We start from the raw sequence: 26,697 nt of genomic DNA on the forward strand, positions 1-26,697 counted from the left end.
ACAATTTACTGAAAACAGAGAGCAACTAGAGGTCTCGTTTTGTAGTCTTGGCTGGCTTGGAACTCACACAGATCCGCCTACCTTGAGAGACGAGATTAAAGGAAGGCGCCACTACAGATAGGAGGGTGCCCGTTAGAGCAACAGAAGCAGATTTAAAATCCTGTCGAATACGTGGTCGCTGTAACTGAGGCGGAGCTCAGCAAACAGACGACAGAGATGGGGCGGGGCCCCTCGTTTTACAGCTGGGGGTGGGGACTGGTTTCGGGCGGCAACTATGGTCAGTCTGGTCTCGGCCAAAGAACCTCCGGCAAGCTAGACCGCAAGTGCGCAGGCGCAGCTCGGGCTGTCTTTGTTACTTAGGAAACAGCCAATTAGCGAGCTCGGCGGCGGCCAATGGGAAGCGCGGATGAGCGGACCGGCTAATTTGAACGCGCCGCGCCGGAAGAAGGCTGGCTCGGTGGAAGAAGGTGTGGGGGGAGCTCTCTCCTGAGTCCGTGGGCTCGGGTCTGCGGCGGAGGGACGCGTGATCCACCCGCGACACCAGCGGCGGGAACCGACGTAAGGTAAGCTTTGGCCCACGACGGGCTCGGTGCGGAGGGCTCGGACGCGCGGGTCCGGCTGCCGCCGCCCGGAGCCCGAACCAGCGCTCGTTTGGCAAGGGCAGCGACGAGTAGGAGGGCACATTACACCAGACGTACAGCAGATCGCGACCCCTGTGTCCGCCGTCCGGCACCCATATTGGGCCCGGTCAGGTACATCGGTCCTTTGAAAGATGCACCCGGCTCCCTAGCAGCTACCTCTCCTCGAGTGTGAGGTGGAATTGAGACTTTCTATGTGCTAGACCTGGAGAGCTGGGACGCCCTGCGGCACGCTCCTCTACACACATCTTGTCAGAGTGGATTACACAGCCTTGTGCGCCAGGGGTCGGGGGTGTGGAGGCGGTGCAACTTGGTTTACGAGGCACTCAGTAAACACTGTCGTGAACGAAACAGAAAAGGAGTGAAAGAAAACCAGGTCTGTGTTTTACCAGGAAGATCGATTTTTTTTTTTAAAGCTTTGAACAGTTGAGCTGCTGACGTGACATTTCAAAGACAGAGTCAAAGAACTTAAAATAGTTTATTGAACTTACTGGTTCTGTGTATCAGGAGAAATGCTGTATCCTATAATTTTACTAGCAATGTCTAATATTTATTTGTTGGGCACTTACATGAACTCAATTTCAGGTTGGAGCGAACTCATTCAAGCCTCACAATAACCTAATGAGACAGATAATAATATTACTTACAATTTGCATATTGTGAAACCGAGGCACAGAATAGCTAAGCCTGACTCGGCAGAAGATCTATAATTTTATTTTTCCCAATGAGCTTTTTGGTGTTAACACTACTTCCCTCAGTTTCCCCGCCCCATTTTTTTTTTTGCCTATTTCATTATTGAACCCCACTCCCACCCAGGTGTCTCATTCTCAATTAATTGATAATATATGTATACAATATCAATTTTGCTCCATTTGTACTTTTTTTCCCTTTCTCTTTTCACGGTCTAGGGATCAAATCCAAGACCACGAGCACTCTACCAAGGAGCTCTATTCCCAGCCCTGGTACCATTTAAAGAAAGTATAAAAGTAGCATATTGTTAGAGACGTTTGTAAAGCCTTTCTCTGTCTGGTGACAGAAGTGACTGACTGTGGGGAATTATCGTAATCCTGTATAAACTGCATACTCTCTCTACAAGCGGCTAAATTATAAACACAAACCAGGCCCAGGAAAATACTTTCGTGATCCTGGCACCTGTGATCCCAGATGAGATGTGGAAGAGGAGGATCTCAGAGTTTAAGGCCAGTCATGGTGAGACTCTTTCAAAACAAACACAAATACCAATGAAAGAAATAAATTTGTATTTGGGAATTTAAAAAAGTACACAGAACTCAGTTAAATAGAACGTCAAAGTTAGAATTAGAAGGTGAGTAGTAGTTGTTGGGGACGGGATTTAGTGGCAAATGCTTGCCCAGCATGTACTAAGGCCTGAGTTTAGTTCTTAGCACCCCCACCCATTCCTCCCCAAATAGAAGTTATGAAAATTCCTAATTGATCTAAGGCCAATGAGGAGATTAAATTAGTTTAAAATTTACCTTCACACAAATGGAAACCCCCGACTGAATTCCCAGATATTTACAGTCAATTAGAAAAGCAAACATTTGCATTCTATCTTAAGATTTAGACTTTATGTTGAACATGATTAGAATTACAAGTACATAAAAAATAAGTGTGATTGTTAAAACTTCAAATAAAACATCAGGAATCAGAAACGAGCATGTTCAGGGCCCTAAGTTCAATCCTCAGCACTGCCCACATCCAGTGTCTGTGTGTATTTGTGGGGTGAACTGGAAACGGAGACAAATACCCTTAAACTTACACTGTATGAAATAATGAGAGCATTTCCTTTACAGCGAGGAGAGATGAAAAATGCTCACTATTGCTGCTTCTGTTCAATACTGTAATAGAATTCCTAGCCAGAACTGTAAGACAAGAAAAAAGAAAAGTAAATCACGATTTAGAAGATAGGAAAGGATAAGCGAAGGAGACATGGTGGCCCGTGCTTAGAGTCCAGCACTTGGGAGGCTGTAGTGGGAGGATCTTAAGTTCCAGGCCAACCTGAGCTGTGGATCCAGACCACAGAAAATGGCAAACTAAAAGGACAGACAGAACTATTAAACAGCTCAGCGCTAGGACACCTGCCTGGTATGCGCAATACCCAGCCCTGGATATAGAAAGAATAGCCTATGATTTTCTATTTAAAAGTCAAGCCATGCATAAGAGAATCCAGTTATTGTAGCACACTGTTCTCTGGATACCAAGGGGAGGGACATACAAAGCCCACAAGTGGGACAAAAAGACTAAATTGGAGCCGGGCGGTGGTGGCGCACGCCTTTAATCCCAGCACTTGGGAGACAGAGGGAGGCGCGATCTCTGTGAGTTCGAGACCAGCCTGGTCTACAAGAGCTAGTTCCAGGACAGGCTCCAAAGCCACAGAGAAACCCTATCTTGAAAAAACCAAAAAAAAAAAAAAAAAAAAAAAGACTAACTTGGCTGAAGGGCAGGAGTAGTGTGGAAGGGTGGAGCAGTGCTTACCATCTGTTGGATGGGTTGTCTTGCTTCCACGTCTCGGGTAAGAATCCTATTCACAGAACGGGCTTGTTTTGAGGAAACTAAAAGAAGCCATTTGTAAAGCATTTAGCATCGAGTGCTCGGCACACAGGCACACTCAGCGAAGCGCTCCGTAAATGTTAGCTATGACACTTATTGTTAGGCTTTCGGGTTCCAACTCTGTTCTTCTCTGGCCCTTATTCCGTCCCAGGACGAGTATTGCTCAGCACCTGCTGCATGCTGGGACAGGTCCCCAAATGGCTGGGGTGCGTGGTGAGACAAGACACACATCTGAGGACTGGTAAAAATCAGTGAAGGGGCTGTAGCTGGGCCTGCTCCAGGGGTGCTCTAAGGATGCACCCCTTCATCCCCCTCCTCAGCTCCCATCATCTGCAGGGGCATCCCCTCAAGTCCTAAGAAATTCTCCTCCAGGGCCCTCAGAGGTTGATCTCATCCCTACAAGGATGAGCAAAAGAAGCCACCCCTAATACATCTAAATCTTGGTTTCCCGGCCCCAGCTCAGCAGCGCACTTGCCTCTGGGTTTTAATGAGCTGCCCAGGGTTAGAAATAGGACTTGAGTGTGCCTGCCTGAGAACCCTGAAGATCTTATTAAAGAATCATCTCCCTTGTACTTTGGGCTGAAATGCTCTTTCCAAGCGAGGATCAAAGCAAACTTGACAAACGTTCTCTCATTAATCTCCCCATCCCCCTGGGGTGGGAGCAGATTGGTAGCTCTTCTCGCTGGCTTCCAAAGCGGGAAGCTGATGTGCCGCTGACGGTGGCGTGGCTCTCGGAAAGACCACCCCACTAGTCGGAAGCAGAGGGCAGACCAGGACCCAGGTGTCCTTGGGGCGCCCATGGCAAGTGTTACCCTACATTCTGCACCTGGTGCCCTCAGCACTGTCTCGGGAAGAAAGAAAACATCTCATTAGGCAAACAGACTGGCCTCTCTGGCCCTCAGGAGGCGGGAGGAGAGAGCTGTAAAGGTTACTCGCACTCTTTGCCAGTGCCCTTTTTAATTTCCTGCTTAGAATGTTAGGCCGCTCTGAGGCTCCTCCTCAGCCAGAACCCTCCCCATAGGCCTCTGGAACTGCCAGGGAGGCAGCCAACGCAGACCTAGGCATGCTCTGCCTTCATTCTCCCGCAGAGAAACGGGTCTCCGGGGGCTGTGAATGTAGAAACAAGAAAAAGGAACTCTGGTGTTGAAAATTTGGTAGAGTCCATATATCTGCAAGTACTTCCGGAACATGCCATCTAGTCCCTAAAGAGGGATTATAATTATACAAGCATAAGGGACCGTTAAAATCATGTGATCATCAGAGCATAATACATAATATCATTATCAGACAGGATGGCAGGCTCTGCGGTCAGACTGCCTGGGATGGAACTGGGGCCCCATCACTCACTAGTATTGGAACCTTGGGCAAGTTGCTTAACCCTCTCTGTCTCAATTCCTCACTGAAAAATGAGTGTAATAATGCTATCCATCTTGTGAGACTGCAGAGGAGATAAAAGGGGATGATGTGTGCACGGTGCTTTGACCGGACCTTGACAGCGAGCTCTTTGCTAATGTGTGTATTATGACAATCTGATTGCTGGGACAAAAACTGGATTATACACACATAAAAGGATTATTGCTGGTTGCTATCTTTCCCTTGTTCAGTGCTGGGAAGAAGTTAAGTTTAAGGGTGAAGGAACAGGAGTTTCAAATCAGCTCACTTCTACCCGAAGCTGTTGGCCAGAATACTCAGCAGAAGCCCCACCTTGCTGAACAGCCTTCATTATGACTGATCAGCAGACATTACCTTTATTGGGAAAGCATTCATCTGTTCGTGTCCCTCAGGAACAACCCCATTACTCCCCCATGTTAATACATCCCTAGAACCGGGATAAGCTGCCTGACTCCTGCCTGCATCCCCCAAACTCCACTCCTACCTTTGGTAGTCTGCTCAAAGGAGAAATGAAGAGGCAGGCGCAGAGGTATGAAGGAACACCAAATGATTACAGGCAGGAAACCTCTGGAATTATTACCAGATCAACATTGGGGAATCTGTTGTCTTACCCTCTGCATCAACAGATTTGGGGAGCGACACAGAGAAACCATCTCACCAAGTACCCATTCCCACATCCCTAATGGGCAGTGGAGGGCAGGCAACCAAATAAAGAGAGCTGAAAATAGAAAGCAACTGTCATTATTTGCAAACTGTATTATCATGTAATTGAAAGGCCTAAGAGAATCAATGGCAGTCTATTAGAACTAATAAGGACATTTGGTATTCTGGGCAGATGCACGGTATGCGTCCAGATATACAAAGCTTTCCTATATTCTGGCAAAATATGGTTCTGAAAATGCAATTTTAAAAGGTGTCTATTCACAATATAACAAAGACTGTAATAACTAGTAATAAACCTAACCAAGAATGTACGATACTCATGGGAGGAAAATTATGAAATTTTACTGATGATTATAAAGTTGTAAGCACATGGAAAGAGATAGCAAGTTCCTAGGTGGGAAGCTTCCGTTTCATCAAGATACCAAGTCTTTTCATATTAACCTATAAATTAAAAATAATCCAAGCCGGGCGGCGGTGGCGCACGCCTTTAATCCCAGCACTCGGGAGGCAGAGGCAGGCGGATCTCTGTGAGTTCGAGACCAGCCTGGTCTACAAGAGCTAGTTCCAGGACAGGGTCCAAAGCTACAGAGAAACCCTGTCTCGAAAAACCAAAAAAAAAAAAAAAAAAAATCCAAGTTTCCAGGTGGTGGTGGCGCATGCCTTTAATCCCAGCACTCAGGAGGCAAAGGCTGGTGGATCTCCGTGAGTTCGAGGCCAACTGATCTACAAGAGCTAGTTCCAGGACAGTATCCAAAGCTACAGTGAAACCCTGTCTCGACATTAATATTAATAATAATAGTAATAATCCAAGTTAAAATCTTAGCAGGATTTTCTTCATGGAGCTTCACGAGATAATTCTAAAATCACATGCAAGGCAAGATGTCCAAGAATAACTGAGAAAAAAGTGCAAGAGGTGGCACATTACAGAGGAACTATAGCTGTGGTGTGCCAGAAAAGCGGAGTAAAGTCACAAATCAGTGCGTGTCTCTATAAAACATTAGTTGTATTTGAAATAGGTGGGAAAGAAATTGTCTTCAATAAATGATCTTGAGATCACTGATTGCCAGTTGGAAAGAAAGATATTTCTAAAATTCCTTCACTATTCACAACAAATTATCTCCGTAAAGCACAAAGTGGAAGAAGGGAAGATATTGGACAGGAATGGAAGAAAAGCACTTGTTGCTTTGGAGAAAAAATGTCTTCTTTTTTTCTTTCTTTCTTTCTTTCTATTTTGATTTTTTGAGCCAGGTTCTCACGATGTAGTCCTGGCTTCCCTGGAACTCACCACTGTGTAGACCAGGCTGACCTCCAACTCAGAGATGGACTCTCCTGCATCTGTCTCCCCAGCGCAGCAACAAAATGTTTTATAAGTCATAAAAAAAAATACCTGGGCATGGTGGTATGTACCTGTAACTCCACCATTTGGGAAGTAGAAGGATCAGCATTCAGGATCATCCTGAACATACTGATGCTGAGTTCAGGGTCAGCATGGGTGGCATAAAAGGAAAGAATAGACCTATTTGACCATTTGAAAATCTATATCAAAAAAATAAAAGTAAGCCAGGAGTGGTGGTGTGTCAATCCAAGCACTTGGTAAGTAGATGCAAGAAGATCAAGAGTTCAAGACTAGCCTCGGCTTCGTAGTTAAAAAACCAATATGGGCTTCATGAGACCCTATCTCAAAAAATAAAATAAAATAAAAATTGTTGCATAAAGGATAAAAAGCCACCTGAAAATTGCTGACTATACTTGTCTGTCCTTTCTGGGTATACCCAGTAAATTGTGTGGTGCACACATCTGTAATCCTGCCGGGCGGTGGTGGCGCACGCCTTTAATCCCAGCACTTGGGAGGCAGAGGCAGGCGGATCTCTGTGAGTTCGAGACCAGCCTGGTCTACAAGAGCTAGTTCCAGGACAGGCTCCAAAGCCACAGAGAAACCCTGTCTCGAAAAACCAAAAAAAAAAAAACATCTGTAATCCTACCACTTGGGAGGTGGAGGCAAGAGGGGCAGTAGTTGAAGCTTCTTCTTCTGCCGACAAGTTCAAAGCTAAGCTGAGCTACATGGGACCCTATCTCAACACAAATAAAAATGTTACAAGTTTACCACATTTGAGGCAGGTTTTCCCCTATGAATACATGGTTGCTTTTGATACCAGTAATAGCCAATGATGTACCCCAGGCAGAGAAGACACATAAACATTATCAGAAGATGTTTGGGTTTTTTTTGTTTGTTTGTTTTGTTTGTTTTTTGATACAGAGTTTCTCTGTAGCTTTGGAGCCTGTCCTGGAACTCTCTGTGTAGACTAGGCTGGTCTTGAACTCACAGAGATCCACCAGCCTCTGCCTCTTGAGTGCTAGGATTACAGGCATGCGCCACCCCACCTGGCTTCAATAGCTTTCTAATAGCAACTCTATTTAAAATAATAGAATACACTGGAGAAACGGCTTAGTAGCCGGTAAAGGTGCTTGCTGTACAAGGTATTCTCTGACCTTCTCACATAGACATGGACTTGGTTTTCTTGGTTTTTCGACAGGGTTTCTCTGCGTAGCTTTGTAGAACTTGCTCTGTAGACCAGGCTGGCCTCGAACTCACAGACATCTGCCTGCCTCTGCCTCTCGAGTGCTGGAATTAAAGACATATACAATCACTACTACCAGGAAGCGCCACCACTACCCAGCGACTATTTTTTAAGTAAGAAAAAAAGTTGTTTTAAAGATGGAGAAAAGAGTGAGGGGGAAATCCTCAAATATTAAGTGTTTGACAAGTCCAAGAAACATAAAAGTACTGAGATTAAGCTTGGCAGTGGTGGCACATACCTTTAATCCCAGCACTCAGGAGGCAGAGGCAGGTGATATCTGAGTTTGAGGCCAGCCTGGTCTACAGAGCAAGTTCCAGGACAGCCAGGGCTACACAGAGAAACCCTGTCTCAACCCCCCTCCCCCAGAAAAAAAGTACTGGAATTAAATAAGAGAATTTGAGTGTGATCAGTATAAGACCCATATCCAAAGCTCAGTTGGAAATGGAAGTGGGGAAGATGTTCCATTTATAATAGCAATTAAAATGGACCAATCAGATGATTTTGTGGGTAAAGGGGCTCGCTGAAGAACCCTGGCAGCCTGAGTTCCTGTGTAAATATGAACGTAGAGAGCCACTTCCACGAAGTTGTCTTCTGATCCCCTCTCACACACAATAAATGGGTATTTTTGAAAAGCAATTAAATCCATACTTTTGCATATACATATACACATAATTAAAATAAAAATATAATATTTTGAAAATGTAGTAACATAATATCTGGAACTTTTTTAAAAACAGAAAATCTCTTGTTGCGGTGCTGTCCTAGAACTCAGAGAAATCCTCCTGCCTCTGCCTCCCAGTGCTAGGATTAAAGGCATCTGTCATCACACCCATCCTAAAATGTTAGTAAATATGTAAATTTGATGTAATTTCAGCTGTAATCACATCGGGGTTATTTTTGAGAGGGAAAGGGTGTTGTGGGTTGGGGTTAATAATACAATTTTGTTTCCTTATATATTTAGATATGTATGCATATATGTATTTATTGGTGCTGAGTATCAAACCCAGAAACTCATGTATGCTAGAATACATGTTCCGCTACACTACATCCCAACTTCCAATTTACTTCTTTTTTACTTCCCGTTTGGTACTAGGATGGAAGCCAGAGCTTTATAAACACTTGGCTTCAACCTTCTTATTTACTTATTTATCTGAGCCGGGACCTCACTCTGCAGCCCAGGCCGACTCCGGACTCGTAGTCTTCCTGCCTCCTCCTTTCCTATAGCCAGGACTGTAGTCTTGTATAACCAGGGTTAGTGCCAATAAAATTTATTTAAAAGTCAAATGGCATAACAAATGCCTGGGGATGACTAAGAAAGTTACAGGAAAGTCCAGTGAGGGCATCTTGCTGCTAGCTTTAAAGTGTGTTTAGCAGTAGGAAAAGTGTGGCACTGGTGTAAGTATGGACAGATTGTTTACTATGTTTTATTTATCAGAAGGGGCCATGCCACAATGCATGTGTTGCAGTCAGAAGACAACTTGCAGAAGTCCTGGGGATTGAACTTATGTCATTAGGCTTAGCAGCAAGCATTTTTGCCTGCTGAGCCATCTTGCTGGCTCTATAACCAAATGACTTGGTTGGAAAATATTGGAAGTTCACTAAAAGACTTTTGGAAGCATAGCCATTTGAATATGACAAAAGTGGTATTTCAAGTGAGAAAAATATGCCTTCATAATTGATACTGCTGCTGGGCGGTGGTGGGCACACACCTTTAATCCCAGCACTTGGGAGACAGAGGCAGGTGGATCTCTGTGAGTTTGAGGCTAGCCTGGTCTATAGAGCTAGTTTCAGGATAGGCTCCAAAGCTACAGAGAAACCTTGTCTCGAAAAACAAAAACAAAGCAAAATAATAATATAATAATAATTGATACTGCTACTGATGTCTTGCTTCCTTGGGGACAAAGTAAAATGGAGGTCAGCCACTTTGGAAGGTGGGGAAAGACCCTTTAATGTTGAAGCATACTCTTGAGTTGGCTTGGTCCTCATCTCAGTCATGTCTCTGCACAGGTGTTGCCATGGTGATGGCTGTGGAAGACAGCGTGGTTCGAGTGGTCGTGCGGGTGAGGCCTCCCACCCCTAAGGAGTTAGAGAGTCAGCGGCGGCCTGTGATCCAGGTGGTAGATGAGCGGGTGTTGGTGTTTGACCCCGAGGAGTGTGACGGGGGATTTCCTGGCCTAAAATGGAGTGGCTCCCACAATGGCCCCAAGAAGAAGGGCAAAGATCTGACATTTGTCTTTGACCGGGTCTTTGGCGAGGTGGCCACTCAACAGGATGTGTTCCAGCACACTACACACAGCATCCTTGACAGCTTCCTCCAGGGCTACAACTGCTCAGGTGAGAACTGCCTGCTGGGTAGTGGGCTTCCCTTTCTGTTCTGAGATAAGGGGCTCATGGATCTTCTGATCTCTGCTTTGGGTTCCATTCATTCACTTGACTAGACAATGCATTCCATTGAATCCTAATCTACAGTACTAGCCAAATAGTTAGACATGGCTATGAACTCCTGGTGCTTAAAATGCTCTAGAGGGAAGGAGTGTGTGTGTGTGTGTGTGTGTGTGTGTGTGTGTGTGTGTGTGTACACACCATAAACCCAGGTGAGTGATGGCAAGAGAAAACTGTGAACCTCGATCAGTTTGGAGAAGGAAGGGGTAGTCAGTCCTCAGCTCCAGTGCAGATCCACAGGTCCTGGGGAGCCAGGATGGGCCCAGGGAGAACACGACTAAACTTGAGCACTGAGGGAACGCCTGTGGTGGAGGCCTTGGGACTGCGGTCTCAGACAGCAGGGGAAAGGGACTTGGGAAGGTTGAGCCTGGCGGAAATGTGCTGGGATAGCCCTAAGAGAGGGAGATTTGGCCCAGCTGCCACCCTCTTCCCCATTTTGTCCTTATAGTGTTTGCCTATGGAGCCACTGGGGCCGGGAAGACACACACCATGCTGGGAAGGGAGGGAGACCCTGGCATCATGTACCTGACCACCATGGAGCTCTATAGGCGTCTCGAAGCCCGCCAGGAAGAAAAACAGTTCGAGGTGCTCATCAGTTACCTGGAGGTAGGGCTGCTGCCTCTCTGGCCCACATCGTACTTTATTCTCAGAACACCTGAAGAGGGGGTGGAGTGGGACCTGGGGAAGAGGGTCCAGGGGACACAGACATCGCCCAGTGGGAGACCATGCAGAAAGGAAACCTGTCCTCCCTACTCATTTCATCGGACATGACCTGCAAAGTGCTACTTTCAGGCTGGTGTCTCAATGCCAGTTCCACTAAGTCTGTCCCCTCTGCGTCCCCCCAGTCAATGCTCTCTTGCTGTCCCAGGGAGCATGCTCTTCCTTAGGTCTCTTCTTCTTGTCCTTTTTCCTAAGGTGTATAACGAGCAGATCCATGACCTCCTGGAGCCCAAAGGACCCCTCACCATTCGTGAGGACCCTGATAAGGGAGTGGTGGTGCCGGGACTCTCTTTCCACCAGGTACATGCTGGGCCTCAGGTGTGGCAGCCACTCCATTGGTCCTCTGGGGTTCCCTCAAATGGCAATTTGGGAATCTCCTGAATGCTGTGGTGGTGATGGTGGCGATGGTGGTAGTGGTGGTGGCAGCAATAGCAATGGAGGGTGACAGGCTCTGAAGAGCAGCCTTTTCTGCCAGGAGAAAAGCCCTGGTGGTAAGACCACAGCCCCCTTCCTGGGTATCTCCTCTGTAGCCAGCCTCAGCTGCACAGCTACTGGAGATGCTGACCAGAGGCAACTGCAGCCGCACACAGCATCCCACGGATGCCAACGCCACATCTTCCCGCTCTCATGCCATCTTCCAGGTGAGTGACATCATGTGCTCAGTCTACAACTGGGAGCCCTGATGTCTACACTCCTCATTCTACCCTCTGTGCCCCCAGATCTTTGTGAAACAGCGGGACCGGGTTCCAGGGCTGACTCAGGCCATTCAAGTAGCCAAGATGAGCCTGATTGACCTGGCTGGCTCAGAGCGGGCATCCAGCACCCATGCCAAAGGAGAGCGGCTACGGGAGGGTGCCAACATCAACCGCTCTCTGTTAGCGCTCATCAATGTCCTCAACGCCCTGGCCGATGCAAAGGTAATGCCGAGCAGAAAATGAGCGCCTGAATCAGTGGTCTTTACCCCCAGCACAGGACGATCTAACCCAGCTATCCACTTACTTCCCCAGGGTCGCAAGTCGCATGTGCCCTACCGAGACAGCAAACTGACCCGCTTGCTCAAGGATTCCATTGGGGGCAACTGCCGCACTGTGATGATTGCTGCCGTTAGCCCTTCCAGCCTGACCTACGAGGACACTTACAACACCCTCAAATATGCTGACCGCGCCAAGGAGATCAAACTCACGGTACATGCCGCGGGGATGTCCTGCATGTGGAGGGTGCCCCAACCTGAGAGGAGATGGGGACAAGCTCTAGACATCCACCTTAGATCTCTATTTATTGTTCCCTAGCGCAGGAAGGTTCCCTGTGTCATGAATGCTCTTTGTGATAGAAGCAGTAATATTTTGTCCTGAGGAAAAGCTCAGCTCCACTGAGGCAGAATGTCCAGACTTGCTCCAGGCAACAGAACTGTATTGCCAATACAGTGATATCAATACCCATGTTCACTGACTCAGACAAAAGCAGAGGAATTCCGGTCTCCCCTGCCTGTCTCCGCAGTGAACCCCGCTTACCTGGAACTGCTACAGAGCAGGCCGCTGCCTGGGTAGAGTGTTAAGGTCAGAGTCAGGGTTCAGGCCACACACAATCCTCTGCCTCTTGCTGTGGTCCTAGGCACGTTACAGTAGACCTCTGGTCCGTTACCTGACTGGGGAGAGCCAGTCACAGAACCATGAGTGAGGCTTTGCACACAGCTCGTGGTCATGGAGAGCATTGTCATTTGTTTGAATAAACAAACGAGTCTCTTCTGTGTGCCCACTGCAGCTGAAGAGCAACGTGATCAGCCTGGACCATCACATCAGTCAGTATGCCACCATCTGCCAGCAGCTCCAGGCTGAGGTGAGGAACCATCTAGTAGGCAGACTTGGGGCAGGGAGCAAGACACAGAAGCTTGGGATCCTGCTGAGGTTCTGTGCCCACCCTGGCTTTTGTGGTCCCCTGGGGCTCTGAGGACTGTGCTGCTCTTGTTCCAGGTGGCGGCCCTGAGGGAGAAACTCCAGGTGTATGAGGCAGGAGCCCAGGCCCTGCAGCAGAACTCCCCACAGTCCCCCAAGTTGAGCATACCACCACAGTGAGTTTGGCTGCCCTTTCCTGCTTCATCCCTTAGATCAGCTGCGGAAAGAATGAACCCCATTCTTTTTTGCCACTTGCTAGGTTAGGAATCTTTGCCTGCATTCTAGCACCTAAAACGAGGGGTTCCTAGCCGGGACCCAGCAACCAGCCACTAATAGTAACCTAGATGAAGCACTAACACCCAGCCATATAAGCAAACAGTGACTTCTCATCAGGAAAAGGTCAACAGGGATCGGGTGTCATTGTCTCTTGAACCAGAAAATCTCTGACGCCTCCCACTCCCAATGGCTTCTCACTTGTCACTCAAGTGTTGCAGATGGACTCTGCCACCAGATTCCAAAACATTCTGCCTCCCCTTGCTTACTCCACCTCTTAAGCCTCTCAAAATTCACTTCTTCTTTAGCCTTCCCAGCTCCCCATTACAGCCTGGGCGCTCCAGCCAATCCTACACCCCAGAACTCCATGCACAGTGTGGGACCCTTCAGGAGGAGAGCCTGGAGTCAGAGGTTCAGGACCAGAAGGTTTTGGAGGACAATACTTTTGAGCAGGAGCGGTCCCCACAGGACAAGCAGGTAGGACATGTAGGTGGGAAGCCTAGGCCTTGAGAAGGCTTGGGCTGGTGGAACATCATAAAGGAACTCCCTTTCTCCACCCTGGGAAGTGGCTGGGAGAAGGGGGAGACGGATTCTACTATTTTTTTAACACTTATTTATCTGTCTGTCTGTCTATCTATCTATCTGTCTATCTGTCTATATCTATCTATCTATCTATCTATCTATCTATCTATCTATCATCTATCTATCTAATGTGTCTGTGTGTGTGTGTGTGTGTGTGTGTGTGTCCATGCCATATGCATATGTATGAGTCAGAGGACGAGTGACAGTTGGTTCTCTCCTTCCTTCATGTGGGTCCCAGTGATTGAACCCAGGGTTTCAGGCTTAGTGACAAGCCCTGTTGTCTGCTGATTCCTGTCAACAGCCCAAGGGAAGGATTTTAGGAGATCATCCTAGCTATACTACTAATGCCGTCTCCTTTAGTTTCCAGACCAGATGCCAGAGCCGAACCTGCCAGGGTCCCCTAGTCTAACTTTGCAGCCGAAGCCAGTCATGAGTCAACATTCATCACAGAAACTGGACGGGAACCACTTTAAGCAGTAGGTGTCTTCTCGCCAATTGAGTACAAGGTGGGGAGGGACAGGTCAGGTTCCTGAGATGGGAGCTGATGTTCAGATTGTCATGAAAGTTCCAGTTCTTAGCTGACAGTTAAGTCCCTTCTTTTGTTTGTTTGTTTGTTCATTTGTTTGTTTTTCATGATAGGGTTTCTCTTTGTGACCCTGCCTGTCCTGAAACTCACTCTGTGGACCAGGCTGACCTCAAACTCAGAGATCCTCCTGCTTCTGCCAATGTAGTTCTAAGATTAAAGGCATGCGCCACCATGCCCAGGTTCAAGTCCCTTTTTGTCAGCCTTACCCAATGCAGTTTTCAAGCCCTTGCTGTGGTCATGGATTCCATCTTTATTCTGCCACATTGTTGGCAACCTAACAGGCAAGGAAAGCAAAACAACCATAGACACACACACACACACACACACACACACACACACACACACACACACACACATATGCGCGCGTGCGCTCGTGCACGCACGCAGGCACACCTCTCCTAGATAGACAGCAACAGCTGAACTGGGTAGGGCAGACTGCTAGGGGTGCTGGCAGGCAGCTTTCCAGTCTATGGGCAGAGCTGCTGTCCCCATACAGCCAAGAGGAGCCGGGTCCCAGGTAGAAGGGGGGCAACCTTCATGAGTCAGGTTTTCCTATGCATCCTCAACAACAGATTGTAAATAAGATCTCCCACCCCAAGCCAAAGAGGAAAAGATTTGGACCATTTCTTCTGGGCCACAGAGTGGGGTTTTCTCTGGTTTTCCCATGGCCACCGGTACACAAACCCCCTGCCACTTAGCATCGCTACTGTCAGCCCCCTCCCCCTCCCCTGCACGGTTCACACTAGGCAGTGTATTTAAAGCTTCCGGACAGAAGGGCCTGCTTAATTTTATTTCTTGTCGGGGAGTGTCTGTTCCCGACTCAGCAAAAATGCTGCGGCCTGAATAATCAAAGGCTCATTATCTGTCTCCTGCTGCTGACTCCCTGGGCCCCCGAGGAGGCAGGGAGATGTGGGTGGGGTGTCCCATTGGCCTCCCAACTACTGGCTCCCATGGAGGACTCAGTGTCTTTCTGCTTGGTGTCCCCCATTATAAAGAGAGGCCACTTGGACATCATTTTTGCTCTGCCTGTGGTTTAGTGGCCTCTGACAAGTTATTTTTATCTAGACTGATTTGAAAATCGCAAGTCTTACACTCTCTGAGTTCTCTGAGATGAAATACTAATAAAATATGGCACAGGATCCCAAGTATCAGTTGCTTCAGCGCATAGTGGTATCCTTTGCATTTGAAAAAGTTCTGACAACCAGATAATAGGAATTTCCCTTTGACTTGATTAGAACCCAGAGCTTTGGGCCACCAGAGCACAGAACAGATTTGAGATTTATTTTTTCCTGTTCAGTTTTTCAAGACCTTTTTTTTTTTGTTGGAATAATCTTTCTTTTTTATTTTATTTATTTGTTGGTTAGTTGGTGTTTTGAAGTAAGGTCTCTATAACCCTGACTGTCCTGGAATTCACTATGTAAACTGGGTTTACTTTAATTCACAAAGATCACCTGGTTTTACCTCCCATGCTGTTTTACAAATACTGGAAACCTGATTTGAAAGTCCAACTGCCCATGTGTCAACTGGGGAGCTGTAGCCTTTGTACAGGGTGCAGAGCAAGGACAGAACCCAAACCTGAGTCATCTGACATCCGGGCCAAGTATTTCTCCCAATGCACACTCTTTTTAAGTATTCAGAAGGGGAGCCGGGAGGTGGTGGCACCAGCCTTTAATCACGGCAGAAGCAGGCAAATTTCAAGGCCAGCCTGGTCTACAGAACTAGTTCAGGACAGGTTCCAATGCTACAGAAGAAACCCTGTCATGAAAAAGAAAAGAAAAAATTTCAGATGGGGTGGGAGCAGTCTGGAGAGATGGCACAGCTGTTAAGATATCTGGCTGCTCTTCCAGAAGTCCTGAGTTCAATTCCCAGCAACCACATGGTGGCTCACAACCATCTGTAATGAGAACTGGCACCCTTTTCTGGCCTGCAGGCATATGTTTAGACAGAACACTGTGTACATAATAAATAAATACATCTTTTAAAAAAAAAGAGAGAGAGAGACAACCAGAACTATTTCACAGAGAAACCCTTTCTCAAACAAAACAAAACAGAGAGAAAGAGAGAAGAAGAAAAAAGAGAATTCAGATCTTCCTCATAATAGTGGCTCAGAAAGATATAGAGCTTCCTCTGTGTCCTTGTTAGTTAATGTCCTGCCTGCTTTCACAAAGTGAGGCCTTGAGGGTCCTTTGCCAAATGAGTTTGTGTTTCCTGAGGACACGCTGACTGGCCAGTGAAGAGGTTCAGAGAGTCCAGACAGGTGGTTACCTGAGGATAAATCATTTGCCATAAATAATCCTTACCAAGGTAATTGTGTTTATTTCTTTTATCACAGGCATGCCTTAGAGGAAGAAAATTTGCTTTATGAGATTCTAAATTTACAATATCAATAATCACATTACCCTCAGAATTTCCTTTAAATAGTCCCCTGGTGCATGTGAAATGTGTGTTGATTTTCAAACACTTTTTCAGGGTCCCTTCTATTAGCTAGCAAACACAACTCCAAATGCATTTCAAGGGTCTTTTCAAAGCCACAATCAACATAGCCTCTTATTTAATCTCCTCTTATTCCAACAAGGGTAGATACCATTTTACAGAAACACTAGCTTACAGTGTGCCAGGCATTCTTTAAATATTCTGCATCTAAAATAAGTCACTTAGGCCAGGTGTGTGGCTCACACTTTAGTCCTAGAACTTAGGAGTCTAGACAGGTGGATCTCTGAGTTCTAGGCCAACCAGACTTACGTGATGAGATCCTGTCTCAAACCATAGTAACAAAACCAGATGTGGTGGTGCACCCTTTAATCCCATCCCTTCAGAGGCAGAGATAGGTGAATCTCTGATTTCTAGGCCAGCCTGGTCTACAGAGCAAGGTCCGGGACAGCCAGGGCTATCCAGAGAAACTGTGCCTCGAAGAACCAATAAATAAATACCTCAGCTAATGTCCCCAGCAGCCTTGTGATGTAGTGGTACTTGTTACCACCCCATTAAAGTTGCTGGGCCTGAGGTTAACCAGTGCAATGAGGATCCTACATTGAGATTTGAATAGGACTGATTGAATCTGGGCTCTTAACTAACCTTGAGGGTAGAGATAGGACCACAGCTCTAAGCTAGGAGTGGTGGTGCCATCTATAAACTTCACGCTGGGCGATGGGGACTGGAGGGAAGATCAGGAGTTTGAGGTCATTCTCAGAAATGTAGCATGTTCAAGGCCACTCTGGGCTATGTGAGACTAAAGACCACACTATTTATTAAATGGCAGAGCTGAGGAAGAACTCAGACTTCCCAAGTCCAAGGTCACTTGGCACCTTTTTCCTATTTCTCAAGTCACTGCCTTTGTCATAGGGAATGTATAATAGGGGATACCTCCCACCATGATCTGTGGAGGTGTTAGCTTTCAGTAAGGGTATGTCAGAGCAGGATCCATGGCCAGGGGGAGAGTGACACAAGCCAGTGTGGGGCAAGGCCGGAGGGCGATAGTAGACCAAGTGCCCTAAGCCACATCTAGAGCGATGGGTCAGCATACAACACAGACCTGCTCGGGCTGGGTCTAAATAAGTTACATACAAATTCTCTGTCCTCTTTTCTAGGTTGGCCCTCCGGGTGTTATGCCTGGCACAGCGACAATACTCCCTGCTGCAGGCAGCCAACCTCCTGACTCCTGACATGATCTCAGAATTCGAAACCCTACAGCAGTTGGTTCACAAGGAAAACACGGAACTTGGGACTCAGAGCCCCAGGACTCCTGGTCAGGCGAGGGGGAGCCCTCTGGCTCAGGAGCTGTATTTGGAGTCCAGTGAGTGTCATTTTTGCTCTGTCTCACCTGCTGTTGCAGTCTCTAAGGCCCACTTGTAGCCAGGAGCTAGACTGGGGCCTCAGATGCTGGGGTATGCTATGGTGGGAGGCTGGAGCCTAAGGTCGTGGGTTTCTGTGCACAAGCAGGCCAAAGAGAACTGAGGAGTTAAGGCCTCTTCTGTGCCTCCCGTGTCTGCTCCCATGTTCTGTACACTCCCTCTGGCCAGCCCCAGGTCCCCTTTCAGCATGTTCCTTCTCTATCCAGAGTCTTCAGGGTACTGTGGTCCTGTGACCCGGACCATGGCGAAGCAACTGAATGGCCTCACTCACAGTCTGGGAATCCCGCTTGGACCTGACCACACCTCAGATAAGACATTCCAAAAGCCCGCCGAGGAGAAGAAGAAGAAAAGGAAACTAAATCCTAGAGAGCCAGGCAGTCCTCCAGACCCTAATCAGGAGACTAAGCGCCAGCGCCAGTCCTTTCTTCCCTGCCTGAGGAGAGGCTCTCTACCTAAGGCCCAGCCTTCCTCTGAACCCAGAACTCCCAAAGGAGAAAGGGCCTCCTCCCCCTCCTCTCGAATCTGCCCATCTACAGTCATTAAAAACCGGGCACCCCTGGGCCCTTCTGCCTTACAGAACTGCTCCACTCCTCTTACCCTACCCACTCGTGACCTCAACACCACCTTCAACGTCTATGAGGAGTCCCCCTTCAAACCCAGCTCTCATGAATGTGCTGGCTGGAAGGAAGTCCCCCAGCAGCTGAACAGCACAGATCAGCCTTTCATCCCCAGGTGAGTTCCCAGGCATCTCCCACATCTCTCAGAGTGGAGACCTTTGCCATCGGTCTCTCCTTGGTCACTTGTCAGCCCAGGCCCAGGAAAACAAAGCATGCAGTTGTAAGGCAACATGGCTTATCTTAGAGTCCCCTGTGCCCATGCCTCGTCCCGCCAACTCTGCTGGTTCATGGCATGCTAATGGGACGTCAACTTAAGAAGGGTCATCAGAGAACCTGGAATTAACAAGTCCAGCTCCATCTGTTCTTGGGCTTTGCTTCGGTTCCGTGACAAATACCTATTTCCTCTACTTGTACTCCAGATTTTTCTCTCTATCCCAGCATCTGGAATAGGGAAGGAAGGCTGAGTGTGGTGGTGCCCAGCATTCAGGCAGCGACAGGCGGATCTCTGTGAGTTCAAGACCAGCCTGGTCTACAGAGCGAGTTCCTTTCTAACCATGGCTCTGTAGGGACACCCTGTTTCAAAAATCCAAAAGGAGATGTGGAACACTAGGAAAGGAAAACTTTTCTTCCGTGTTTTCCAGTGCAAAGGTGAAGCTGTTACCTTTGCCCTCGAACCACATGATAGGGGAAGGGAATGGCAGCCAGCTCAGGACTGAGACCGAGGCCAGCAGACTGCCCAGCCGCAGCCCCACACCTTCCGTGCCCCTGAGCCAGCTCTCAGTAACAAGCTCAGAGCTGGGCAGGTGGAAGGGTGAAATTGCTTGAACTCCAGCTCCCAGGACACGCCAGAAACTGACATCTGGATGTTCTCCCAGAGCAGGGCTGTCACTCAGCTGTCAGTGCAGGCTGAGAGAGGCAGGGAGAGAGACTACCTCTTAGCAGAAAGAAGCCTCAGGTCATTTGGTCCAACCTCTCTCCCTGCGAGCTTGGGGCTGGAGGGAGGAGACTGGTCAGTGGCATTTCTGGCTTCCTCCTGATCTGTCCCTCCTACCCCCACAGTGCACCTGTGCTCCTGTTCACCATGAAGGGCCCCAAGTCTTCTCTACCTACGACCACTGCCGGCAAGAAGAGGCAGACTGTGAGGTGAGGCTGGAGGTGGGGAGAGGAAAGCCCTAACCAGATCAGTGGGTGCCAACTAAGCACAGGCCCCCACCTGGTTTCCTCTGGCCTCCTTAGAGAAAGTAGCTGAGGTCCTATGAGCAGGGCCAGTGTTTAGTTCTCTGACGGAATCTCTCTGGTCTTTGCTTATTATTTATCAGGAAGTTTTCCCAGAGGTGATATGGTCCTTAGACCCCTAGCCCTGAGGGAGATTGGCATCATTCATTGGCTAATCCACTGATTGGATGGTTTCTCTCACCTCACCTTTCTTGTGTGTCCCTCAAGCCTCTCCTCTCCTCATTGTGCCTCCCATTCTCTCAAGTGGTTTTGAAAATGGCTGTTCAGCTTTTGCCCTTGAGGTTTAGCGTCTAGCTGCCTCCCTTCGGCACGCATCCCTGTCCAGGACACACCTGTGACCTTCTCACCTTCTTGCCTCCCTGCCTTCCCTTCTTCAGGGCTTCAGTTTCCCGAGGCCGCAGCTGCATTGCCCGCCTCCCCAGTAGCACTTTGAAGAAGGCAGACAGAACCTTCACGGTCCCAGGTAACTGGAACTAGGAGCAAGTATGGCTGACCAGTGGAAGCAGATGAAAATGGGATGTGGGACAGGGTGGATGGAGAGCCGGATAGAAGGAGGGCCTGAAAAACTTGCAAGCATTTCAGGGACCCTAAGAGGGAGGAGAAGGATGGAATGAGAGGCAAGGGGACTGGGACAAAACCTTACTTTGTCCCTCTGTACCCTTCTCTGTCTAACTGGCCTGCAGGACCACCCTTGAGTCCCCAGTGCCTTGGCGACCAGAGAACTCACAAGGGACTGAGTGGGGTGACAGAGTGCTGTTAGCTGACCGTGAGGCCTCCAAGTTCATCCTGATCCGCCAACACCTCTAGGCTGACAGCCTTCTCTGGAGCTGCCAATACCATGAGCCCCTGACCTGCCCTCCTGACCTTGGAACAATTAACACGTGCCTTTTTGGTGTTACCACCCCTCCCCAACCATCCATCTGCCATTTGCCATCTCTATTAATCTCTGTTACACTCAGCTTCTTGGTATATGTGTATCGTTTGTGAGTATTAAACATGTCTATGTTAAAGGATCCTGTCAGCCTTTCTAATTCACAAAGCCTCCATATGAGCAGGGAGCTCTTGAGCTCTCTTCTCTACCCCTAACGCTCATATCTGACAACAGGCTCTGCATAGTGGTGGCCTCTACACAGTGAAGGTGGATGAGGACCAAGGGGGGATTTGCTGGCAAGTATGGCATCTTCAACCCTGTGCCCACAGCCTGGGTTGGGAATGCCTCACCCCTTGTTGACAGTAGAGCTCCTGACAGGTGCTTTGGCTCATAAAGCTCTATTACTTTCACTCACTAGACACAGGGCATAGCCCAGTGTATAAGAAGAGAAGGGAATATAGCCTTAATGTTACCACCACTTAGATATAAATGCAAGCTGTGTTACTGGTATTTAAGCGTCCTTCTCATCCTTGGCTTCTCCATATGTGTGTGTGTGTGTGTGTGTGTGTGTGTGTGTGTGTATATATACATATATATTTTGTATTTATATGTATATGCACAGGTATATGCCTGTAGATCTATAGATTTTTCTGCTGTAATGATCATCTCTCTCCCTGGAATGTATTCTTTCTGCTACACCCTCATGGGTTAGTGGCCCCTTTCCTTTCTTACCCCAAGCTGAGTGTGGTTGACACATGCCTGTAATCCCAGCACTTGGGAAACTGAAGCAGGAGGATCATGAGTTAGAGGCCAACTTCTGCTACATAACATGAAGAAAGTCAATAGACAACTTCTGGGGCTGTATTTCAGGGGTAGGGTGCTTGCCTAGCTGCCTGCAGCCTTCTGTTCTGGGGTCTGAACCTGGCTCTTTGCTCCAGGGAGGAGCCTCTCCATGGGCCTAGGAGACAGCTCAGCCAGTAAAAGCGCTCGTTTTGCAGGCCTGCCTGACAACCTGAGTTTAATCCCCAAACCCACCAGAGTTGTCCTCCAACCACACACACACACACACACACACACGTGCTGTGGCATGCATGTTGCCTGCGCATATGCACATACACGATATTTTCTTCCTTATAAGATCTTTGCTCCCAGCGGGTTTAAAAGAAATCTCACTTGGATGTCTATTACACCCTAGGGATGGGTCATTCTGCTGTCAGGAAGGGCCTTTCGGTACAACCCAGGCCCGGGGTGAGGCTCCAAATGGATCCCAGCTGGAGTACCGTGCAGCCTGCTCCTCTCCCTACTCTACTGCTCTTGGGGGGAGGGGACTTCCTTCCCACTTGCCGGATTGTATAGCAGCAGTTCAGCATGGTTATCTCTGTTCTCCCCATAAAGACATGGTTGGCTGGCTGAATTAATAGTGTAAACAAAATTACAGGAGCTGTGTTGCACTTACTCCTGAAAACAGACATTGTGAATAGTATGTAAGTAATGCTGCCAGGTTCCCAGAATGCCTGGCCCCTCCTGCTCGGTTCTGTCACTTATCTGGAGAGTGAGGAAAAGCAGGTAGAAGAGCTTCCCTGTGCTGCCACTGCTGGGCTGTGTCCCAGCTGACGTGGGCCCTGCTAGCCTGATAAGAGAGACAAGGTAAAAAGCCCTCAGCCCTGTTTGCCCACAGTTGGACAGCAAGTGTTTGGGACCCAGCCCATGTTCTGGTTTTGACATAACACGGGACTGCTTCCTTTCTGAAGTGAACAGGAATAATTTCTCTTCCCAGGCATGGGGTTCCCGCCTCCCCAATTAGTCTTAATGAGTTTGTTCCCCTGGGTACCATGGCTCCCTGGAAGCAGTCACACTCACATCTGTATCCCCTGGCGGTTGGCACAGCACTTTCACTGAGGGATGGATTCCGTTGGAACAAAGTCTCCATTTCCTGGGGTCTTCACATATATTACTTCTTCCGATCATCACTGTTGCCCTTCAAGCCCAGAGGCAGTCTGCATGGGGCAAGGCAACCGGTAACGAGGGCCAGGAGGGCACGCTCTGCACCATGGGGGCCTTGCATGAGGCAGAGTTTGCCAGGCCGGGGGCAGTGTGACAGTGGAAGAGGTCACTTTTGACAAGGGTGTTCGGCAGGCGGCTGTTCACCCCGCAAACATTTGCAGCTCTGTGATGCAAAGTGTGCTCTTGGGTGACCCATAAAATGTACAACGTCTCTGGGCTGATAGAGCTAAGCACGGGTGGCTCCTGCCCTCAATCACAGGAGGTCAGGCTGAGAGCTTGCTGTGTGATGTCCTGCATGCCATAGGCAGTTGGGCTGGCAGGGACTGCAGGGGGGCAGCAAGCTGACATCCAGCTTCCATCTGACTTGCATGGGTGATGAGCCTCTGAAATTGGATTGTTCTTTCATAGAGTCATCCATGAGGCCTGATAATCAATGCCTGTCCATGTACCACAGACCCAGCCTGGCCTAACACTCCCTCTCCCTGCATCATCTCAGGCCTGCTTCTGTGATTTTAGAATCTTGTCGCCCCACACCCCTTGTAGCCACTCCCTTGCTCACGCTGAACCTGCCATTGAAGTATTCATTTCTACCCTGTTCATGAAACCAGGCTTGTGGCAAAGAGCTGAAAACCTTTGTGTTGGGAGAAGGGGCAGCACCTGTCCCTGTAACAGCAAAATCTACCATCATTGCTGAAAACTGTCAAGGGGAGGGATCTGGTCTTTTCTGTGCTCCCCCCTTATATGTAGCCTTCAGCTTGCCCCTTCCCAAAGAAGGTGGGCATCATTCCAACCTGGGGAATCTCCTCGACAGTTAATTCATGAGTTCTCTCCTAGAACCCCACTTACCTGTCTCCAGATTCTCCCTGGAATGACCCCACAGCTCTCTTGGCTGTGCTTGAGGGTTCCTGGCTCCAGGTAGAATCTAAGTCATGACTGTCTTCTCCAAAGTTTTTTTTTTTTTTTAATTGGTGTGTGTGTGTGTGTGTGTGTGTGTGAGACCGGGTCTCTATGTAATGTTGTCTGTCCTGTAACTCGCTATGTAGACTACCTGGAACTCACAGAGTGCCACCATGCCTAGCTTTCCGTAGTTCTGTGAAGAGGCATCCAGGGTAGTTGGGGATGGATGTTGGGGGAGGAAGGGAACAGATTCACACCCAGGAGTCTGAGGACTATGTTTCGTTTCATCTAAGCTTCGTGGTTCCTCTGCTCCATCCGTTGGCCCATCCTATCCACTTGGAGAACTGGAGGCTAGAAATAGTGGGTGATTGTCTACCCTCTTCTCCTACTAGGGCCACATCTAGTCCCCACCTCTCACCCCTAATCAGGCAGGAGTGGGAGGAGGGATAAGAGGGAGGAGGCATAAAGCAGACTGGGAAAGCAATTAAAAAGCAGATCTCAGGGTTGGAGACTGGGAGGTAAAGGATAAAGGACAAGCTGAAGTGGGTCTGACTGGCCCAGTAGAGGCGAGGGAGAAGGGCCCGAGCTTATTAACCCTGCCACAGCAGCCTGGCCCCAGGACCTCTGAAAATGAATAAGCTGCCCACTCCAACCATAGGAAGAGGCGGGGCCCAAGGAGGAGGAAGAAGGGATTCTGGGGTCCGGTCTGGAGTCATTCTACAGCCACAGGCACCGATTTCTGGCCAGCAGAGCCTGGCTGGGTGTAGGCTAAAGGTGGCAGAATGAATGGCTCCCGTTCTGAGGCTCCAACTGAAGCCTCCTGCCTGCAGAAACTTCCATCAGTAAGAAGCTAGCCCTATGCTGTGTCACCTTAATCTGGGACGTGTAAACCCTGGTCTGAGAGGGAAGACAGATTCTAGCATTGGGAAATCTTTGCCTGCAGGAGAAGACACAGCTCATCTCCCCCGGGGGACTCGGGCAGAGGTGCACAGGGAACCCATGGGGATCCAGGCATGAAAGGCATCAGTAGGAGTCATGATCCTACTAGGGATCATGGGATGGGGGAAGGCAAGTGAGACCAGAGCCCACGAGGGGATAAGGGAGGCAAGAATGTGGCTTAGGGGGCAACATCTACTTCAGTCACCAGTTTCAAAAAATTTGCATGTTGGACTGAACTGTGGGTGTAGCCAAAGTGATTGCCTAACACCCATGATGTCCTGAATTTGAACATCAAAGAAACCAGGCGTGGTGGTGCACACATGTAATCCCTAACACTCAGGAGGTGGAGGCAGGAAGGTCAGAAGTTCAAGGTTATTCTTGGCTACATACCTAGCAAGTTTGAGGCCAGCCTGAGATATAATGAAACTGTCTCACAAAACAGTAATAAAAACAAAGAAACAACTAAAACCTAATTACATCCCCTTGTAGGACCTGAAGCCAACAGCTAGAAGTCCAGGAGGAAATGATATTGACCCCCACTCTCTCTACTCACTGCTGTTCCTCAGTCCTATCTGCATGGCCATGTGACCTCCTTTAGAAATGGCTCACACACTCCCAGTAGACGCCGTAGGACTTGGCAGCCCTTTCTCAGGTTCCTGCCCCTGCTGGCCAAGCCATCACAGAAGCACTGGCACGGGTGAATGGAGCACACGGGAGGCAGGAGATGAATGCTGTTTGTCGACAGTGCCTGCTGTGGCTGTCTCTCGCGGACTTCATTCTCACACAGTTCTTAGAAGGTGAGTCCTCGTTTCACAGATCTGGAGATGGAGATTCAATAATGGTTCCTGGGTCATCCAAGACGTCACAGCCCCTGAGAAGCTGTGTTGCTTTTTTCTCAGGAGGGCACCATCACGGCAGTTTCTAAAAGAAAAGAAAACAAAACAGAATACAAACAAAGGTGGACTCTAGAGAAACCACCAACCTCTAGGAAACCCTATTTCCTTCCACTTTTTGGACTTGGGCAGCTGAGCTCTGCCATCTAGTGGCCCTGGGGCTCAATTCCCTTCTTTCCAGCAGCACCATGGGAAAGGGTCAGCCAGTCTATCTCACCTCTGTGCTGTGCTTGCACCCGGCAGGAGCAGGTGACACTCAGGTGGCAAGGCCACTTGGAATAGAGACTGGCATCAGTGGGAAACACCAGGCACTGTGTAGATGGGTTGAGACCAGAAGTGGCATTGTCCCAGGAGGCACTGAGGCTTTGCCCTGTGAGCAAAAGATCTGTCAGATTTTAATACAGGCAGAGGGACAGAAGGAAGTCATCCTTCCCCACTTTGGCTTGAAGCAGGGCTCAGTTTGGCTGTAGACTCTGTAGTGAGGTATCCTAGCATCTGTCTCCATGGTTGGCAGCACCCTGCTGTGGAGTCTAAAAGTCGCTGGAGTTTGGCCTGAGGCTTTTGTTGTTGGCGACTTCTGCTTGGGAAAGTTGAAAAGGAATAAGCCTTTTCAGGATGAGGCATGAGCCAGGCTAGGAGGATGGGAATCCCTGTAGCAACTGGGAGGGCAGAGAGCCTGCCTGTTTTCCTACCAAGTGCCTGTCTTGGGCAGATATACATGAATATGGTAAGAAGTGGGCTGGGAACTTGGCTAGAGAGCTGCCCAGCAACAGGGCTTAGTCACATGGGGGCATAAAGTGGAAACGATGCGGCTGTTAAGTGATGATGCAGGTAAACGTTTATAGATTCGGAAAGATGCTCACAACATATTGTTGAAGGAAAAGCAAATTGTAAAATAATTGGTGCAGTATGGGCCTGTTTTGAAAAAAAATGTATTTATATGTGTAGAAAAGTCTGGCAGTGTTTATCTGCATGTGGCAAAATTATGGCTAATTAAATATTTATATTGCTTATGTGTACTTTCTGATTTCTCTACAGTGAATGTATAATAAAA

The 26,697-nt window shown here is 48.4% G+C and overlaps 1 protein-coding gene across 1 annotated transcript; it reads left to right on the forward strand.

The window, feature by feature from the left end:
• Positions 1-448: 448 nt before the first annotated feature.
• On the forward strand, positions 449-21,052 carry Kif18b (kinesin family member 18B). Its single transcript, XM_038328742.1, has 16 exons — positions 449-563; positions 9,848-10,174; positions 10,731-10,888; positions 11,198-11,302; positions 11,533-11,643; positions 11,722-11,919; positions 12,010-12,186; positions 12,764-12,838; positions 12,973-13,070; positions 13,476-13,644; positions 14,110-14,225; positions 17,923-18,128; positions 18,393-18,918; positions 19,863-19,946; positions 20,417-20,502; positions 20,723-21,052. The coding sequence occupies exons 2-16, from the start codon at positions 9,856-9,858 to the stop codon at positions 20,797-20,799; spliced, it is 2,505 nt and encodes an 834-aa protein (XP_038184670.1). The 5' UTR covers positions 449-563; positions 9,848-9,855; the 3' UTR covers positions 20,800-21,052.
• Positions 21,053-26,697: the final 5,645 nt, after the last annotated feature.

This window comes from Arvicola amphibius, chromosome 4 (assembly GCF_903992535.2).
Source record: "Arvicola amphibius chromosome 4, mArvAmp1.2, whole genome shotgun sequence".
Taxonomy (NCBI): domain Eukaryota; kingdom Metazoa; phylum Chordata; class Mammalia; order Rodentia; family Cricetidae; genus Arvicola; species Arvicola amphibius.